The following is a 20,319-nucleotide window of genomic DNA, read 5'->3' on the forward strand; positions in this document are numbered from 1 at the left end:
GCCCCCACTCCAGCTCTGGCCCCGCCCCTGCCTACTGAGCGGTCCCTGAGCCCCGCCTGCTCCCACCTCCAGCCCCCCTTCCTCCCCAGGGGCCTGAAAGTCGCCCCCTGCCCGCCCCACGCCCTCGGAGCGCGGGTCCAGCGGGTTTTGGCCCAGAGGTCCCCCTCCCACTGCATCCCTCCTTTCCTCCGTCCTCTGCGCGCAACCTCGGGCCCAGGCTTTGCTGGAGGGAAGACGGAGAAAAAACTGGAAGCACGGAGTCCCCAGCCCTCACCCTGACTCAGCTGTCCCCCTCGCGCAGGATGGGGCTGAGGTTCCTCACAGGGCCCGGGGGACTCAGGAGGAAGCTCACGCGTGATCAGACAGGGGGAAATGGGCCCCCGTGGGAACCGAGACGGGGGGCCTGAGCGAGTCCCGCTGGTGGGCAGGAGGGATGCCCTGAAAGAGAGCAGTGAGGAGCTGCCCTGGACTCTTTGACACCCCCCACGGAAAAATCCGCTCAGCGGCCCGCGGGTGGGGTGCGCCACGCAGTGAGTAATAGCTCCGGCGGCCGCCGCCCGCGGACTCCAGGTAACGCCGGCTGCCGGGAGCGACGCATAGTTTGTCTTACTATTTTTGCGCGCGGATCCTTTTCCTTGTTATTTTTGGCCAGTGCTTGGGTTTCGGGACCCCCTTCCGGCCCAGACGCCTCATCCCCCTACCCTCCGTTCCTAGCTGATACAAGCGCCCACGATAAAAAGGTTTCTGGCCTCCAAGGCTGCGTGGAGGGGTGCCTGAAATGAGGGTTCCGCCTGGCCCGCGCGGTTTGGGTTGAAGCCCTGCCCCCAGCCACACGCCCTAAGGAGGGAAGGTCTCTAACTCTCCCTTCCCGGGGTTCCCTTAGAGGCCTGGACCCTTCACCCACGTCCCTAAGTAGCCAACGGGGTAAAAGTGTCTGAGGGGTCTCGGGAACCCCCACCTTGTTTGCTCAAGGCTGCCCTCTAGCCCTTACACTTGGGTCTCCAACTCAGACCCCAGACTGTCAGAAAAGAGGGTTGGAGGATGGGGTCCTGGGGGCTCAGCGCCCCGCCATCTGGACTCTGGATAGGTTTACCGGGGAGTAAAGCTGGTTAGTGGTTCACTGCCTTTTACTGGGGCCAGTCAGGCCTGTCTCAGTTTCCCTCTCCGCACAGTGGGGGACTCCCAGCCAGCTTAAAGATTTCTGTGGGAAGATACAGTGCAGCAGAGGGCCCCACAATCTAAGCACTTAGGATAGCACCAAGCACTGGTGGCACCTACTTTTGGAGCAGAGGTGGTCCCCAGTCCTCAGTTTGTCACCTGTGAAAAATGGGGCCATAGTCCTGCCAGGTGGTCTAGAGGATGAAGTGCAGGTGGCAGTTCTTGGATGGAATTGTGTGCAGGATATGTGCCACCCCTCCCTCTACAACCTCCGCCCTTCAATATTTGATTCCCTTCTTGGAGGACTTAAGTCTTCTGGAGCAAAATCTTGATATCCCGCCCCTCCAATGTCTGCTCCTCCCCCAGTCTCATCCCTCGGTCTTGGGAAAAGGCTCCCCCATCCACCCAGGTGCTCAGGCCAGAGACCTGGAGGCGTGCGTGACAACTCTCTCCTTTGCGCATCCCCCACGTCCCATTCATCAGCAAATCCTGTTGGCTCTGATTCCCAAACATCCCCATCCTGAGATTCTCCGTACCCCATTCAGGGGTGCTGCCCAGGCTCCTCCCAGGTTTCCCCATAACCCTCCTGCCCCCATCTGCCCAGCAGGCAGAGGGAGCTTTTAAAAGTGAAGCTGGTCTCCTCTTCCCTGTCACACTTCTCGCCTCCTCTTCTCCACCCTCCTCTTCCCCTTCCTCCCCTTCACTCTACTGCACTCCCATTTCCCAAAACACACCAGGCAGGGTCTTTGTATGTTTGCTGTCTCCTCTGCAGGTTTACAGTTCCCTCAAATCTTCAGTTAGCACCTTCTCTTCCATCAGGTCACAGGTCAAGTGTCACCTTCTCAAAGGGGCCCCCCACCCTTCCCAGTCGCTCGCAATCCCTTTCCCCTTTTTAAATGGTCTTTGTAACACAGCTCTTCAAACATTATCTTTCTCCAGTGACTTATTTCCTTTAGATTGTAAGCACCCTAAAAGCTATTAATGGACCCTATGCTGGGCCAAGAAGGAACAAGGGAGGAGAGCTTAGTGAACATTTGCAAAATGAAAAGAGAGAATTCTCAGTCCTTACAAGCAGCAAGAAGACTCAGTTCCAGGGAATCATGCTGCCTGGGATCCCAGCCAGGCCTATGCCCCTGGCATGCTGCATGATCCAAGCCAGTAGCCACCCCTCTCTGGTCCTTACTTATAGAAAGGTCTATGGATCTTTTGGATTTTCCAATTCCGTCCAGCCATACTCTGCCCTCTGGGTGACCTTGACCTAAACCTTTGACTTCAAGAAAGAATTTGATAGCTGGGTACTGCCTTCCTTGCTATTGGTGCCCCTGTAGTTTAACCCCTTCTTCCCCAGTCACACCACGTTTTTGCACAGGAAGAGGAACAGGCATTGATGGAACTACTAGCAAATATTGACCAAAGTCCTTGAAGGTGGCTGGGAATGTAATCAGGGGGCAGATGGAGGGAGGGCCTTACATGGGCTGGGGGAGGGGCTCCTTCTCAATCTTGCACCCTCTGCCCATAAGGATTAGGTTGGCGGTGACCCTCCAGCCCCAACTCCCTATGTCACTCCAGGGCACTGAGGAGCACCAGAAGGAGGCTGTGGTTACAACACCTTCTGCGTCCCATACGGACCCAGAGCCAGTGGAAAGGAGGAGGGCACAAAGTTGCCTCTCCTTTGCAAGACCCTGGTGCTCAGGGTTCAGCATGAGATTAGCTGCCTCTGTTCCAGGCCTGTATTCTTAGGAAGTGGTGACAGTGAGCTTCTGGACTTGGACTAGGGGTCGGAGTGGCAGAACCAGGTTCCAGACCTGTGTACACAAGACAGTGAGGCTTTATCATTTCCACTGCGGAGGCTGATCCTGGGGAGATGGGATGCCTGAGTTACAGGCTTGGATGTGGGGTCCCAGAAGCACAGAGCTGCCTAGGTCCAGGTCAGGGTCAGTGTGCTCTGGGCCATGGAGGAGGCCTGGGTCCTCTGCAACTCTGCACCTGGAGAACCTCGATGTCTGGGGTTCAGGAGGCGCCAGCAATTGTGAAGAAGACAGCTGTGCCCCTTTCCCCTCCCTTCCCACTGTCTGCAAGCGCCGGCGCCATTGGGCCGTGCCTTCTCCCCAGCATGTACTCCGCTTGAGGGTGGGGGTCAGCGGGGTCGTGGTGAGGGCGGCAAGGGACAAAGGGCGCTTGTCCGATGCCCGCTCTGACCCCGGCTGCTGCTTCCCGGACGCCGGGCCCGCTGCTGATTCACGCCCGGGCCAGCCGCAGGGCCCCCCGCCTGCCGCCCCCGGCCGGGCCGCCCCGGGGGGTAGGAAGTGGGGGGGGCCGAGGGGCGGCGCCGAGTCAACTTTCCCTCTTAAGCCCCGAAGGAATGTCGGCGGATTTCCTGAAACCCGACCCTGGCCGCCCGCCGGCCCTCCCGCCCCTCACCTGGACCTGCTCCCTGGGGAACTGCAGGAGGGGCGCGGGGGCTCACCTGGGGGGCCGGGGTCAAGTCCTCCTTCCGCTCCCGCCCCCAGCGGCCTTATAGAGCGGAAAGAGGAGTAGGTGGGAGGCAATCAAACCCTCTCACTCCTCTCCAGAGATCTAGGCCAGCGGTCTAATCCCTCCTGCCTCAGTTTCCCCTCTCCGTAGGATTCGGGTTGTCTTTCCTGTTGGCGCTCTAAGCGATGCCTCTTATGCCCGACGGCACCCCACCCCCGCCAGCCTTGGCCGCCTCTTTGCTTCTCTCGTTAGTCACCTGGACCGACGCCCACCCCCCCAGCTTTGCCCACCTCTTTGCTTCGCTCGCTTGTCACCTGGACCGACTCCCTTGGCTACCCTGTCTCAGTTTCCTCATCCGCAAATTGGAAAATGCTACCAGTACTTCCTTATAGGACTGGTGCAAGAAAATGCCTAGGAAGTGTTTTGTTTGGGATAAATGCAGGACGGTAATTTTGGAAGACTTAAGCGCTTGAGGCTCTGGAACTGACATGTGTGGGTTTGAATTCTAGCCCTGCCGAGGGGTCCTGGGGCCTAGGTTTCCTACTTGTAAAATGGGGGAGAGTTCTGATCGTAACCGAAGGCTGTTTCCCGAGGCACCGGCTTGGAGCGCGGTGCATTACACGGGGGGTTCCCCCGCATTCGCGCAAACCACGGCAGGAGGCCCTCCGGGAAGGGTCGCCGCGGCCTAGACCGGGAGGGGCGGGGCAGGGCGGGGGAGGGGCGTGCCGGGATCCAGATGTTCGGGGTCCGCCAGGCACAGCCGCGCCTGATTAAGCCATGTGAGGGCTGGCGGAGGCCGCGGAGATGAAAGCACGGCGGCCGGCCGGGAGAAGGGGGGTGCGCCACCCACTCCCTCGTCCTCTCCTCCCTGGCCGGAACCTGCGGCGCCCTCTGACTCGCGGACCCCGCATGGCTGCAGCCCTGTCTGTAGGGGCGGAACGTAGACTGAAGACGGGCGGGCGGCCGTAGGGCCTCAGTAGCACCTGTGCAGGACACGCCAGCGAGAGGGGGTCATCTTTGCAGGCGACCCAGGTTAAGAGGGGCGTTCTCACTCCCACGCGTGACGAAGAGGAAGCTAGGGTAATATCCTAACCCGACATTCAAGGGGCTGCAATCTGTCACCTTGCAGTGCAGCAGTTATGGAAGCCAGAAGTGTCCATTTTCCCCAAGGTTTCCCGCGAGAATTAGAAACTTTAGCAGCACTCCACTCCTGTCTGCACCTCTATGCCCCCTCTCACTAAGCCACGGGCTGAGGGGCCCCCAGTGTGGGAGAGCAGAGGCCAGATCCCCCAAGTCTGTGGATTAGGGCTGGACCAGAGTGAGGCAAGGCTGGGGGAGCCTTGGAGCATCTGGGAGAGCTTCCTAAAGGAGGCAAACCGCACACAAGTTACCGTCCCTCTGACTTGGTATCAAAGAAGATGATTTCGGGAACCTTCCCAAGGCCTTTGCTGACCCAGCCCTGCGACCTTCATGGCCCTCTATCTCCACTCTCTGGCTGGGATCTGGCCTTCCTACCTCCTCTCCCAAAGAGCACCTCCCAGTCTCAAGGCCTTTGCTGTTTCTTCTGCCTTAATTGCCCTCCTGCGTGGACAGCTCACACGCAGCCTCCTCTGGAAGGCCCTCCCTGATACGCTAGCGAATAGCCCCCCACCCCCATTCCATCAACCTATTTGTTTCCTTTTGGCTTCTAGCTCAGGCTGAGATCCCCTCGCCAGTGGATAAGAGGGAGGTGTCAGGGCAAATAGGACAGACGGCGGGGGCCGTGATCCACCTGCCCGCACCCAGACAGTGCCGCAGCGCTACTGCCCCGCCCGTTCTCCGCATCCCCACCCCCGCTTCCCAGGCTGCCTCGCTTGAGTGACGTCAGCAACCTGGTCCTCGCCGCCGCTGCATCCTCTGCGCTTGCGAGAGCCGGCGTCCCGCGCCCCTCGCGTCCGGCCCCGCCATGGCTCCGGTGGCGCTTCTGCCGCTCCTGATGCTGCTGCTGCTGCTGCAGCCTCCGCCCGCCACGCCCGCGCCTCCCGCCCGCGACCCTTTCGCCCCTCAGCTCGGGGACACGCAGAGCTGCCAGCTGCGGTGCCGCGACCGCTACCCTAGACCGCAGCCCTCGCAGGTGACGCGCATGTGGCGCCAGCCCGAAGAGCCGCGGTCTCCAGATGGGGGAGGGGTTGAGATGGGGGCTGGTCCTTCGGTTGCGAGCGGAGACAGAGGTTCCTAGGAGGGGTGTCTCTCCCATGGGGTTGGGTCCCTCTGGTGGGAAAAGGGCTGGGTTCCCTTCAATGGCGGCAAGCGCAGGCGTCTGGGTCCCTCCGATGGGAATGGGAGTGTTCCTTCTGCGGGGAAGGGGATGGTGGTGGTAGTGGGGGAGGGTATTGGGATGCGGGTACCTCCAATGAATGAGGGGTTGGAGGGGTCCCTCCAATCGTTGGGTGGGGCGAAGACTAAGGATCTTTATGCCTTCTGGCGGGCTCTGGCTACATTCTGCTGCGCAAGAACCCTAGGGCGCCCCACCCCCACCTCCCTCAGGCCTGACAGTCCCTCCTCTATCCTCTCCCCACCTAAGCAGCTTCCCACATCCTCCTCCCTACCCCCACTCCAGAGCTACCAACCCCCACTTGTATTCTCACCGCCTCCCAAGCTGGATCCCAATTTTCCCAGGCCTGAAGGGTGACAAACCTCTTCTGAGCCCCACCTCCTTCCTCAGGCCTGAGGATCCCCCTCAACCTCCTCTGTCCTCCCTGAAGCTTAGGAGGCCCATTTCCCTCCATCTTCCCCAGTTTTCTAACCATCATCAAAACCCAGTGTTCTCCATACCCCTTCTTAAGTCCCCTCCCTTCTGTCCTCCTCAGAGCTAAGAGCCCCCACTAATATTCTTAGCTTCATCCCTAACTCCCTAGATTTGGGGGAGGGGAGTCAAATCTTCTACCTCCTTCCCTGAATGCTTCCAGTACCCATGTCCTCCCATTTATCTTCCTGGCCTGAGCCCCATGTCCCCCTCCCAGGAGGAGCTTGAGCAGGAGGACTCCTCTAAGTCCAGGAATGAGTATGACAGGGCCGTCTTCATCAGTGCATGTGAGCGAGGTTGCCGCCTCTTCTCCATCTGCCGGTTTGTGGCCAGGAGCTCCAAACCCAATGCCACACAGGCCGAGTGTGAAGCAGGTGAGGGCTGGTCAGGCGGGCCAGGGTGGGGAGAGGTAGCCTGAGAAGGGCTATCTGCAGTCATCCCCTCCTGCCCCTGCAGCCTGCGTGGAGGCCTACGTGAAGGAGACGGAGCAGCAGGCTTGCAGTGAGGGCTGCTGGAGCCAGAACCCAGAGCTGGAGCCTGAGCCAGAGTCTGAGCAGAAGGTGGGAGCTCTACTACCTGGGTTCCCAGGCTCATATCCCCTCTTCTTTACTCCCTCTAAAGTCTGCACTCATGTCCAGAGTTTCCCAGGTTCTCTATTCCATTCTGAGCCTACTGGGTGTCCTTGATCGAGCCTCAGGTGACATGGGAAGTAACCCCCACTCCCCACCCCTGCCACCTCACAAGAAGTAAATAACTAACAGAAAGCAGCCACTGTTTATCAAGCATTTGTCCTGGTCCAGGCCTCACCTTGGCCTATCCCAAATTCTTTGTGCTGTCCAGAGGCACCAGGGACAATGTCACCCCTCTGTCATGCCCACAGAGCAACTACTCAAGGTCACACAGGGATGTACAGAAATGACATCTAAAGCAAGTGTCACCAGGACTTATGACCACCCCTTACCTCACTCATCTTCAGTGCCACGAGAGCTGAATTTATTGAACACCTACTACATGCCAGGTGCTTGTCTAAACACTTTCTTGTGATGAACAGGTGGCCACTGTCATCTGGAGTGGCTCAGAACCGAGGTTCAGGAAAGAGCAACCTCCCAAGTATACATGCACTGTCCCCCCTGCCCCATCACCCTAGGGAGAAATAATAACTACTCATCTGTCATAGTCATGAGTGAGTCTAGGCAATGCTGCATCAGGGGACACTGAGGCACAGAAAATAATTCATCGCAGCCAGAGACTCATGGGCTGGGATTGGTTAGGGAGTTCTTTCCCTCCTTCCTCCATTTTCCTCCATCCCCTCCAGGCTTTCACTTTCTATAAAAACAGCACTATTAGTCCTTCCTATTCTGAGTTATCCAGAATAAAAGAAAAATGATGCCATAAAAAAGAAATGATGATGATGGCAAAAATTTTAATAATAGCAACTACTATATGTTAGGCACTGTGCTATGCCATTGCCTAGTTGAAATCTTGTAGCAACCCTATGAGTGTAGAGAATCAGTCCCATTCTAGGGCTCAGAGAAGGCAATCCATTTCTCCAAGGGCATACAGCCAACCAAATGCAGCACTGAGGTCTGTGTTCCTAGTATGAAGCCTTCTTGCCCCAAAACACTTAGTGAATTCTGATCACAGTAGACTAGCTCAGCTCCTCTCCCATCAGTCAATGCTCTGCCTTACTCACATTCCATGCCTTGGGCTTCCTCTCAACAGAGAAAGGTCCTGGAAGCTCCAAGTGGGGCTCTCTCGCTCCTGGATTTGTTTTCTACCCTCTGCAATGACCTTGTCAACTCAGCCCAGGGCTTTGTCTCCTCCACCTGGACATACTACCTGCAGACTGACAATGGGAAGGTGGTAGTGTTCCAGGTGAGGGATCTTTCAGGGGCCACACCAGGGTGGTGGTGGGTGGGTGGGTGGGTGGTTAGGGTAGGAAGGTGGGATACATTTGTTCTTGGCTCATGGGATGCAAAGTCCACAGGTGGCCAATCGAACTTCAGGCACAGCTCAATCCAGGGGTTCAATGTTTCACTCTACTCCTTGATTCTGCTTTCTTTGTGGTGGCTTTATTCCCGCAGGCAAGCACTTTCCTCCTGATAGCAGGATGGATGACTAAGCCTCTAAATTACAACTTCTCTGGAGTTTTAACTAAGCTAGGATTTACTCTGATTGTCCCTTGCTGGGTCATGTAACTACCTCTCAGCCAATCCCTGTGATTCTATTGGCTTAGCCTAGATCATGTTCTTCAGGAACTGGAGGCTGGGGTCAAGACAAATTGAGGAGCCCACAATAACAGAGAACAATATTCCTGATATCATAGCCCACAGCCACATGGGAGATTGCCCTTCCTACACCCAGTGGATCTAGGCGCCATCTGGGCATGTAGCCCTTGTGGGGCACAGAGAGGTGTTATGCTGAGGTGGTGCCTTTCTAAAAGGCTTCTCTTTGCTTTCTTGTTCCTGGCCCAGACTCAGCCCGTGGTAGAGAGCCTGGGGCACCAGGGGGCCCGTTTGCAGCGAGTAGAGGTGACTTGGCGGGGATCCCATCCTGAGGCCTTGGAGGTGCACGTGGGTAAGATCTGAGCTTAGACTAGTGTCCTTTCCGTGGGTGGCTCCATTGCCATAAGGAGTCCTGCCAGCAAATGAACGCTCTAGGATTGGGATTTCTGTCTCAATTGGAGTTCTGTTGTCTGGCTCCCAGGGTTCCATGGTCAGTCTCCCAAGGTTCCTTGGTGCATTTCCCAGGGTTCTGTGGTCCATCTCCCAGGGTTCTGATCTATTCCAGGACTCCATGCCCATTGCCCTATGTTCTGGCTTCCTTTCTTTTTTCCATGGCTGCTGTGGCCTCTTGGGGAAGGCCTAGTAGCCACTGAGGAAGAACCTGTCTCTCAGACCCTGTAGGCCCCCTGGACAAGGTCAAGAAGGCCAAGATTAGAGTCAAAACCAGCAGCAAGTCTAAGGTGGAGTCCGATGAGATGCAAGACAACGACTTCCTCAGTTGCATGTCCCGGTGGGTGGCAAGACCCTGGGGGTGGGGGTAGGGTGGGAGGGGAGGGTCTCTCAGACTCCACTGAGGCTGTTGTGTTGTTTGGGCAGGCGCTCAGGGCTTCCTCGCTGGATCCTGGCCTGCTGCCTCTTCCTCTCTGTGCTGGTGATGCTGTGGCTGAGCTGCTCCACCCTGGTGACCGTGCCTGGCCAGCACCTGAAATTCCAGGTGATGGGCCAGCGGGTTGGCTTGGAAGAGGGGTGGGGGAGAGCTGCTCCCTAGTTCTGGATGGGGCTACCTGTTGTTCTCCGAGGAGGCAGGGCCCCCTGACTTGCTGTGTGACATTGGGCAAGTTTCTTTGCATCCTCATGAAATGGGGAGAACACCCTCCTTAGTTAGGGTGACCTAAGGGGTAGGATAGAGGGTGGCAGGGTCGGGGCTCAGTAACCTGCCCTCCCTCCTCCTTCCTTACAGCCCTTGACCTTGGAGCAACACAAAGGCTTCATGGTAGAGCCAGACTGGCCTCTGTACCCTCCTCCGTCACACGCTTTTGGGGACAGTCCCCCACCCTACAAGCTGAAACTGGACCTGACAAAGCTGTAGGCCTCTCCTCTCAAGCACTGCCAAGTACAGGGGCTCCTCTGTGCTCATTGCCCTGCACCCAAGGGTCTAGGCCTGGGTGGGACCAACCTTGGCCTCATGAACCCCCGAAATCCTTCTCTTTCCCTGGTCCCATTTTTTACCCCTCTGGGTCCTGAGATCACCATGCCCCTATCTGGGGGACAGGATCTGGCCTTGGTTCCTCCCTGCCCCCCCTTTCCTTGGAGTGTGCTACTTTTTGTCTTCTATTGTGTAGCTTCTTGAGTATTTGAACCCCAGTTCTGTGCCGCCTTCCTCCTTCCTTCCCTCTGGGAGGACTGAGGCTTCAAGGGAGCTGCCTTGTGCTAGGGCTCCCCTCTTTTCCCCACCCCACCTTCAGAGATCTAACCCCATAAGAGGAGGCCTCCCGCAGAAAGAGGCAGTGGGCAGCTCCATGCTTGGAGGGTTGGCAGCTGAGGCTGGAATTGCAGCATGAAGGTTGGGAGGAATAAACCATGTATATAAAAGACGTCTTGGACCAAATCTGCTTCTGTTTGTCTTTCCATTGACCCTTAGTAGCGTGGCCTGAGCATGGCCATGACCTCTGCCAATCGGGCCCTTGGTGAGTTGGGGGAAACCCTGGGAACTCCTTGTGGCTTAAGAGGTGTGAACTGGCTGCCACCTGGAAGGTCAGCACCTCTGTTGCCCAGCTCATGTCGTACTCATTACTAGGGTGTCCCTACGGGTCAGTGCCCCTTCCTGGGCCCCTGTATCTCTCCTGTGAAGTGGGCAGGTCATATCTTAAAGAGGACATTTGTTAATTTTTTGGCTACCTGGCTTCCATCTTCCTTGCTTTTGGGGATGGAGCTTTGCCCCTTTGGAGTCAGTCTCAGGACACTGTCCATGGGTCCCCTCCCCTTCCCTGTCCAAGGAGTCCAGCCTTGGCATTCTTTTCCTGTATGTTGCATTGGAGAGGAGTCCTGCAAGACAGGAGCAGGCCTCCCTGAGGAGGCCATAGGCATGGCTCTTCATCTTTCCTGTTCATTCTGCAGACACCCCGAGTTCCAGCCAGTTAGTTCAGTTGACTGGAGTTGCTTTTGTTGCTGGCAACCAGAGATTCCTGGTTGAGGGGGGTGTCTTTTCTCCTAGGGAGAGTTTGGGATGAGGGGTGTGGTGGTCAATTGGGTAGAGGTTTTCTAGGGCCTGATGGAGGCCTGTGGGTGATAATAGGTGAGTGGGTAGGGGAAGGTGAGTTGTAGCTGAATGGGGCTGTTATTGGACCCTCCACCATTCACCTTGCCCTGTATCCCTGGAGGTTGAGCCACTTGGGCCCTTTACCTTCTTCTAGAGTCAGCCAGGGTGGTGGGGAAGCGGGGAGACAGGACCAGGTGAAAAGAAGGAGTGAGAAGTCAGGTGTTTCTCTCCTGCTGTCCCGCCCTGCATCCCCCAAACCAGGGCCACAGCTCCACTAAGTGAGCCTTCAGCCTGAGCATAGTAACAGCTCCCCACTGTTGCTTGTTTTCCATACCGCACCACCCATGTCAGTTACCCAACCCTGCACACACCTTTGCAAAGGGCCCCTTCAATACAACGCTCCTGAATCATCCATTCTCAGTGGCTCTTGCTGCTGCCAGGATCCTGCTTGATACCATGAGCATCAGGATTTAACATAAAAGCAACTTAGGCCTCCAGTTGTCATTCTGGGCTGAGCTTGGGGTTTCAGGTCTGCCCCTGGGAATGTTGCCAGGAAATGAGACCTGGACAGAGATGAGAAATGGAGGCAGGCCAGCCTTGCCCAGTAGAACTTTCTGCGATGACAGAAACATTCTGTCTGCACCACGCCCAGCCACATGGTATTATAGAGCCCTTGCAATATGTCTAGGTGACTGAAAAACTGTATTTTTCATTTTCTTTAGTTTGAGTTGATGTACATTTAAAGTTTTTCTCTTTTTGTGTGTGTGATGGTAAAACATATATCTCATAAAAAATTTGCCATTTTAACCAGTTTTTAAGTGTACAAATCAGTGGTTTTAGGCTCATCAGCAATGTCACGCCAACATCCCTATTGTCATTTGAAATGGCTACCAGAACTGCTCAGCCCAGCTGGGAGGGGCCACTGGTGGTCCCTTCTTCTGCATCCCTGCCCTGCCCCCTACCACCCCATCTCAATGGATCCAGACACCTGGGCGGCCTCTTGATTTTTCCCCATCCTCACTCTACTTTATCCCATCAGTAGGGCCCAGTCTCCTTGGCCTCCGGCCCACATGCTTCTCTTTATCTCCATGGTAACTACCGAGGTCCAAGCTACCATCTCCTCTCACTCAGCAACTACTCCCACCTCCTGGCTTCTCTTCGGGCTTCCTACTTCTCTAGCCACCCGTTAGCACCATACAGCAGCTGGGGAGCTGCCAATATCATGCAAATCCAATCCCAAACGTCACCTCCCGCCTGGGTATACTGCTGCCATGAGGAGCCCAAACACCCACATGTACTAACACGCCCTCCCACAATCTGGCTCTACTAACATAGACCACTTCTGCAGAGGCTCTGCCTCTCACTCAGTATACTCCAGCCCCACAAGCTCTCTCTGGATTCCTTGAGCCTACCTTGTTCCTTCCAACCCTGGGCCCTTTGCACTTGCATTTCCCTCTGCCAAGAATACCCTTGCAGCCCTGCTCTGTCCAAGTTCTCAAGTAAAAGTGTTCCTCCTCAGCAGAAGACATCCCAGCCACCCCAGACTGGACTAGCATCCCCTGTTATATCCATGTTTAGCTAGCTCCCTTAGCTCCCTATCAATCTCCTTGTGCTTACCATAGTAATTATTAAGTAATTGATAATTATTAAATAAATAATTAGTAATTACTTATTTCAACATTGGTATAATTTCATAAGCTCCATGAAGGCAGCTCCCATGGGTCTCACAGGCAACAGGGAATGGGGCAGGGGATTGGTAATTATTTTTGCTTGGATGTTTCCCTGTTTCCTTCTCAAACCCCAGAAGCAGCTTAACCTTGTCAAGTCTATTCCCCACATGGGGTCAGACCATGTCCCTCCCCTGATGACCCCGTGACTTCTTGTTACCCCCCGAAACCATCTCATTCCCTCTGCTTACCTTTTAAGGGCTTTTAGTACTAGCCAACTTGGCAGCCACCTCTCTTGTTATGTTCCTCTCACCTTTTGGTCTGACAACAAAATGGGCTCTGTCCTCACTGCTTTTTGCAGTAACATCAATGGTCCAGCCTCTGGGCCTTTGCTAGGGCAGCTGCTCCTTCTGCTGGGAATGCCATTATGGACTTGGTAGGAATCTACCTGGCACTTATCACTCTCTTCTTCCTTCATAACATAACTCTTATTTGCTTTGACCAAACTTATGTGGCTCAGGGGAAGTTGAGCAGCATGACCCAAGCCTCCTCTGGTATCAGTGGGATTTCTTGGGAGGGAGACATGCCCTCTTAACTGGGGTTGCTGAGCTGGGAGAATGTGAGTTTGGAGCTGTCAGGGGCCCTATGTCACCACAGAGCCTTTCAGACAGATGGAGAGAGACTGTGTGTTCATGATATTACTGGAAGGCCTGGATCAAACTATGTCTGAAGCCCACACTGCCTCTTGATTTTTGGCTTATATCAGTTTGCTTTGGACTTCTTGGAACTGAAAAGTTGTGACTGAGCACTATCTCTTTGGTCTCTCTCCCCTCTCTCAAGAATGAACCCCAAAGGTAGAGTGTTTCGTTTGTTTGCTGCTGTGTGTCTAGTGCTTTAAGTTTTAAAGCCCCAGTGACCAACCCAGGCTGGCCCAGAGTAGATGACTTACAGAAGTGGAATGTATAACACTAAGTGGTGAGGACTGTGGGCACTGTGAGCACTGTGGGTGTGAGGAAAAGGCAGAGAAGTCCCTTTCAAGCATGTGATGAATGATGGCTGCCTGAAAGAGGTGGCAGCTGACTTGGACTTTGAGGGATGGATAGAATATGGGGAAAATGAAGGGTGTCTTAGGTGCATGGGTGTGTATATGTGTTCAGAGAAAAGTAATCCCTGCTCACATCACCTGCCCTTCTGAAGGCTTCACTGGGGAAGGGGCCCGAGTGCCAAGCAAAGGCCTTCTAGCCTCTTCTGGAGTCTCAGGAGAGAAAGGGCCCTTTGCTTCCATCTGGGGCTCGTTCCAGGGTTGGGGGCCAACAAAGGTGACCTTGTGGAGGAGATCTGACTCGACACAGCTCTCTGAGCCTCAGTTTTCTTGTCTTCCCTCCCAGCTCTGTGCAACATCTGGTAAGCTGTCTCCACTGGCCATCTCTTGGCCTTCCTCCCACACCCGATGCAGACCTGGTGGAGGGTAGGTGGGTGGCTGGCGTCATAGTAACAAGCAGGAGTGCCCATATGTCCTAGTAGCACAGGGTTGCCACAGCAACCAGCATTCCTGGTTTCTTGGTGATAGGCCTAATTCTGGGCCCAGGGTGGAAATTTGCTGAGAAAGGGAGGGAGGCAGCAAGATATCCCTGCCACACTCCATCAATGCTTGAAACAAAGTATAGAGACTCATGTCTTTCTTTTCTGTGTGTGGCGGAAGGTGGAAGACAGGTCCGAGCTGGGGGTTGCCGAGGTCCCTATTTAGGGCCAGGTATGAGCCCAACAGGGAAGTTGAGGCCTTCAGGGATCCTGTGTCATGTGAGCCTGCCTACTGCCTACTTCGTTCCCAGTCCTGCCAGGCTCTAAGAGGCTCCTGGCACTTTTCCATCCTCAGAGTCCACACATAGGTTGTTTCCTCTGTCTAGAAGGCTCTGCTTTCTTACTGGCCAATTCTTCAGCCTAAATGTCCCTCTTTGCCCTCCTAGCTCAGCCTGGCCCCTGTAAGTCACTACTCCCAACTCAGGCCTTTATCATGTTGACAATTAAGTTATTGCTTCTTTGCTTGTATGATGATTGGTTTAATAAATGTTCCCTCTGCCAGATGCAACACACGAGCACTCTCAGTCACAGCTGTGTCCCACGCTCCAGGAGGCTGTTCTCAATACATCTTTGTCAACACTCTCCCTCTTTGCTCTAAGCCTTGCCCATGTCACCCCAGCCACTGTGGTCTTTCATCTCTGTTCCTCAGGCTTTCTGGCATGGGGCTTGGGGCCTACCCATTATTTCCACCTGAGATGTTCTGGAACATTCTGGGCCCTTCCACAATGTTCTAAAATGTCCTGGAACATTCTAGAACATTCTGTGTGCTGCTTTTATTAAAGCTGGGACATCACTTCTCCAAAGAGCCTGTCCCTAACCTCCTGGCCAAAGCAGTTCCTCCCCACTTGGTTACTCTCAGCCTACTGCTTTCATAGCAATTATCGCCATCAGGAAAGGCCTTTGTCATTAATTGGTTTGTGTATCTCAGATTTGTCTTTCCCATTAGAATACACATTCCAGAATATTCTGGAACATAAGAGCGGGGATCTTGTCTGGCATGCTTGCAGCCCAGTACCTGGCATATAACGGGTCAGTAATAAGTGTGTGTTAATTGAATGGAGGGAGGTAGCATGAGACCAGGAGGTGGTGGTGAGCTCTAGCGTAGGATGGCTCTGACATTCTTCTGTTGGGGTCTTAGGCAAATTACTTAATTTGAGTCTCTGGGTCTTTCCTTTTAATTGGGGGGGTGTAATTTACAAACAGCAACATGCACTCATTTTTACTTTACAGAACCATAAATGTTTACACTCCTATGACCCAAATACAGAGCACCTGCAGCCCCTGGGGTCTCCCTAGTGCTCCCATCCAGTTGGTTATCCCTCAGAGGTAGCCCTAAGGTTATCTATATAACCTTGGCTCCACCTTACCTGTTTTATTTTATTTTAAAAAAATAAATCAGCTTTAATATGGCAAAATTTACATTCAATAACTCAAGTATTTTAAGTGCTCAGTGAATTTTGACAGATGTAACCCCAAATTGTTGCCTCATAATCAAGATATAGAACTTTTCCATCACCCCAAGGCCCCATGCCCCTTTGTGGTCAATGCCTTCCTTTCCTGATGATCCACACTAGGTGGCCCTTATCCCAACCTGTCACCAGATTAGTGTGGCCTGCCTGTGAACTTCACGCAAATAGAATCACACAGCCTGTCCTCTTCATACCTGCTTTTTTCATTCAGTATTGGCAAGATCCACCTGTGAGATGCATGTAGTGTTGGTTTGTTCTTTTTCCTTGCTGCATAGTATTCCATTGTGTGACTATGTCACTGTTTGTTTATCCATTGACTTATTGGTGGACCCTTAGGATGTTTCCCATTTGGGGCTGTTATAACCATTTGTGTTCAAGTCTTCGATGAAACCATGTCTTCCTTTCTGTTGGATAAAGACCTGTAGTGGGTCGAATAGTGTTCCTATGCCCCATTTCACATCCACTTGGAACCTCAGAATGTGATCTTATTTGGAAATAGAGTATTTGCAGTTCCTGCTTTCACTTCTCTTGGGCACATTCCTTGGAGTGGAATGGCTGGGTGACAGGGTAGCTCCAGGAGGAACTTTTGGAGGAAATGTCAAGCATTTCCTTTTCTTGCTTACCATCTATCTTCTCCCTGGAATGTCAACTCCCCAAGGAGCAGGGACTCTGTTTTCTTCCTGGCTCAGAGCCCAGGGCAGCACCAGGCACGTTAGGTAAATACATGGTGCATGAATGAATCATTGTGACTCTTAACTAGACAATAACTCTTAGGTTCTCTGGGTCTCATTTTTCACATCTGTGGAATGGGAATGGACTCAATCTTTCCCTCAGTAAGAACTAACCTCTCTTCCTCCAAAGAGGCTCTAAGACAGATACTCGGATGTCCACAGTGTATGCACCATGGGCTGCTAATTGTCCCTGAGGAAAGAATCACCAGTTCTGCATTCCCTCCTCCCACTCCTGCCTCCACAGCTGCTCAAGGGCCAAGATATGGACAGTGGAGAAGGTCAAATACAGAGAGGGTGAGGGGCTCCTGCAGTCACACAGTAAGGGCTTTGGGCTCTGGGCCCTTAGGGAGTGTGCTGTGTGGGCGGCTGAGTCAGAGGCGGCTCTTGGGACCTCCTACTTCAGTTGGGGCACTGGGAGAAGATGCCAGTCCACAGCCGGGCAAGGCCAAGACTGTTGCCTAGGGGTGAGCCAACCCCAGGGGACCTCATTTGGGGTGAGCAAAGCAGGCCCCAGTGACTGATTCCCAAGGGGAGTGGGCTCTGAATGAGGGGAGGGGTCCCAGTGGCCCCCATTGTCACTATTAATAATGTAATGGCTGATATGGATCAAGTGCTGCAGTGGGGCCTCTAGGGCCTCTTCCTTCTCTTCCTTTGAGCCAGGGGTCCTGATGTCCTCCAAGCCCAAGGTTGCATATGAGTGTCTGGCAGAAGTCAGCCTTAAACCAGACCCAAATCTCACTTCTTTCTAAATTACATTCTCAACTGCTGACTCCTAGCCCCTCAGCCTCAGTTTTCCCATCTGTAAAATTGGTATACACCCCCAGAGAATTGAAACTGGGTGTTTAAACAGATGTTTAACATATGCACACACTTTCACAGCATATACTATTTATGATAGCCAATGGAAGAAACAACCCAGGTGTCCGTCAATGGATAAATGAATAAACAAAATATGGTCCAGTCATATAATGGAATATTAGTCATAACAAAAGAGTGAAGCACTGACCCTGCAACGTGGATGAACCTTGAAAATATTATGCTGAATAAAATAAGCCAGTCTACGGCCATGCCACCCTGAACATGCCCAATCCCACCTGATCTCAGAAGCTAAGCAAGGTCGGGCTTTGTTAGGACTTGGATGGGAGACCACCTAGGAAGACCGGGCACTGCAGGCGTAAAAAAAAAAAAAAAAAGAAAAAGAAAAAAAACCAGACCCAGGACACATATGCTATTCCATTTATATGAAAATGTTAATAGGTAAACCTTAGGGACAGAAAGCAAATTAGTGGCTTCCAGGGGCTGGGGGAGGGGGGATGGGGTGTGAGTGCTAATGGGGATGGGGTTTCCTTTTGAGGTGATGAAAATGTTTTGGAACTAAATAGGGTGATGGTTATGTGACGTTGTGAATGCACTAAATACCATTGAACTATACACTCTAAAATAGTGAATTTTATGGTACTGAAATTACATCTCAATAAAAGGAAAACTTAAATACAGAGTTTGTCAGCTAGGAAGAAAAATCAAGCAGTGCTGGAGGGTGGAGAGTGAGCGTAGGAGTGGGGAAGTGCCATGAGTTGGCATGGACTTAGGGCTAACTGAGCTGTTCTGAGCACAATACATTGTTTCTTTCATCCTGGCCTCTGCTCTGTCCTGAGGCATAAGGAGCTGGAGCAACCCATTCAAGGCCTCATGGCTCGTAAAAAGTGGATGCAGAGCTAAGGGTGATGGTAGCGAGTATTTATTAGATGTTAATCTGTCTAGTTTATAGAGAAGCAAAAGGAGGCACTGGGAGTGTCTGCAGCTCACTCCCAGGCCACTCTGTGGTGAAGGGCAGATAGGTGGATGAAGCCCCAGCATGAGGAAACCTGTAGGAAACAAGGCATCTTCTAGCCTTCACGCCTCAGTTTCCTCCTCTGTCACACCCGGAGTTTACAAGGAAGCCTCTGAGCTATGGGGCCATGAGTCCCACAGCTGGTCCAGAGGAGGGGAGCAGGTGGCGAGGCCCCTGCCTCTGAGAGAGCTGTGCCAGCTGTGGGCCAGATGGTGGCTAGGCCTCAGGATGCTGCCTGCTGTGTGCTGCCTGCAGGGAGGGTCTTCCAGACCACAGGTCATCATTATTGGATGAGAGTGTGTAGTAATCTTCGTGGACCCTCCAGGTCCCCACCTGTCTGTGCCCCATCCCAGCAATCAGGCTCAGGCCAAGAACCTTGGTCTTGCTCTGCCTCATCCCCACATCCCATCTGTCACATCTCTTGTTGGCTCCACCTTCAAAGTACCTCCTGGCTAGGACTACCTCCCACACTTCCCTTGTCACAATTCTGGACTGAGCCCCATTATTTGGCCTAGAATACTCCAAAATGCTGTCCCTAATTCAAGATATTGCCCCTGACTGTCATGTTGGTTATATCCCCTCTGCTGACACACCCCTCTCATTTCACATAGGGGAAATGCCTCCACAGTGGTCCACAAGGCCCTCCATGACCTAGAGCACCCCTCATTGTCACCCACCCCAACTTTTCCTCTTCTCTCTCTCTCCCTCACTTTTCCCTGCCAGACAACACTCCAGGTACGCTACTGCCTCAGGTCCTTTGCACTGGCTGTCCTGTGTCGTGTGATCTTGGAGTACCTAGTGTGTCCACAGCACTGCGCATCTACAGCATGCTATGTGTGTGCACACAGCCAGGGGCCTAGTGATCTTGTGCTGTGTGTCTGTGTGTCTGACATGTGGGTTGAATCTGGGTGTTTATGAAGTGTGCGTGCATATGGATGCCATTGACTGCAGCCATATATGTGGCAGGCGTGTGAGCTGTAAGTCTTGGCTGAGCAGGGTTTGATGCCTGCATGTGGTTCATCTGGAACAAAGGCTTGAGTGACAGCTGACCACAGGCGGGAAAGGGTGTGTGTGCAGAGCTTGCTGGAATGCATGCTGCTCATGCACACGCACATTTAACATTTATTGAGCACTTACTGTGTGATGAAGTGAACAAGACCCTTCAGCACTTGGAATCTGCCAGCTTGCACAATGTCGTAGTGAGTTGAGCATCTACTATGTACCCACCCCTCTGCTGGACATGGATCAGCTGGGTCTGGTTCTACCTGTAGAAAGCCCCTTGCTTCCTCCTCTAGGGTCTCCAGCCCATGTCCACCCCCTTCTCCCAGCACAGATTGCAGTGAGGGCTCTGAGGCTTATTAGAACCCCTGGGCTTTGCTTGAGGCTGCACAAGGAGGATTTTCTGATTCAGAGGGCAAAAGAATAAATAGGCTCAAGGCTAAAGAGAGGATCCCAGGACCTTGAATCCTGTTGGGGGAGAGGTCCTAGACTTTCCACTGGCTGGGAGTGGAGGTGCCCTCAAAAGCTCTGGGAGCTTTACAGAGGCCTTGTTGGCCCTGGGTTCCAGGGGTCCAGAGAGGGGAGGGAATGAAAGAAGAGCAGAGGAACGAAAGGAAAGAAAAAAGACAAGGACACAGATGTGGGGCTTTGAGCTCTGGCTGAAGATTGGGGTGTCTGGGGTGCTGGAGCTTTGGAATCCAGCTCCAGGGGGGTTGGGCTTAGTGGAATGGACTTTGGGGTGTAAGCGTGGATTTGAAGGGTCTGCAGGTGAGGAATGGGGGAGTGGAATTTGTGATATGAGTAGAGGATGGGGAGATAATCTGAGGGTGGGGGTTTAGGGGTGCGAGAACCAGAATTG

At 53.5% G+C, this 20,319-nt stretch overlaps 1 protein-coding gene across 2 annotated transcripts; it reads left to right on the forward strand.

Annotated features, from left to right (window-relative positions):
- Positions 1–58: 58 nt before the first annotated feature.
- Positions 59–10,531, forward strand: TMEM59L (transmembrane protein 59 like). 2 transcript variants are annotated; one of them, XM_039867919.1, is made up of 9 exons: positions 59–570; positions 5,325–5,746; positions 6,636–6,792; positions 6,875–6,978; positions 8,141–8,293; positions 8,893–8,995; positions 9,316–9,433; positions 9,520–9,637; positions 9,884–10,531. In XM_039867919.1, exons 2-9 carry the CDS (start codon positions 5,579–5,581, stop codon positions 10,010–10,012), a joined length of 1,050 nt encoding a protein of 349 aa, XP_039723853.1. In that variant the 5' UTR covers positions 59–570; positions 5,325–5,578; the 3' UTR covers positions 10,013–10,531. The 2 variants fall into 2 exon arrangements, with proteins under 2 accessions (XP_039723853.1, XP_039723852.1); XM_039867918.1 differs by lacking the exon at positions 59–570 and having other exon boundaries at positions 4,377–5,746.
- Positions 10,532–20,319: the final 9,788 nt, after the last annotated feature.

Source organism: Pteropus medius, unplaced genomic scaffold, assembly GCF_902729225.1.
Source record: "Pteropus medius unplaced genomic scaffold, Ma_sr-lr_union100, whole genome shotgun sequence".
Taxonomy (NCBI): domain Eukaryota; kingdom Metazoa; phylum Chordata; class Mammalia; order Chiroptera; family Pteropodidae; genus Pteropus; species Pteropus medius.

Bases quoted from the DNA above. Each gene is read 5' to 3' on its own strand.
- TMEM59L (XM_039867919.1), top strand. From the start codon at position 5,579: ATGGCTCCGGTGGCGCTTCTGCCGCTCCTGATGCTGCTGCTGCTGCTG. The intron at 5,747-6,635 runs GTGACGCGCATG...TCCCCCTCCCAG, and splicing joins CTAGACCGCAGCCCTCGCAG to GAGGAGCTTGAGCAGGAGGA. The intron at 9,434-9,519 runs GTGGGTGGCAAG...TTGTTTGGGCAG, and splicing joins TTCCTCAGTTGCATGTCCCG to GCGCTCAGGGCTTCCTCGCT.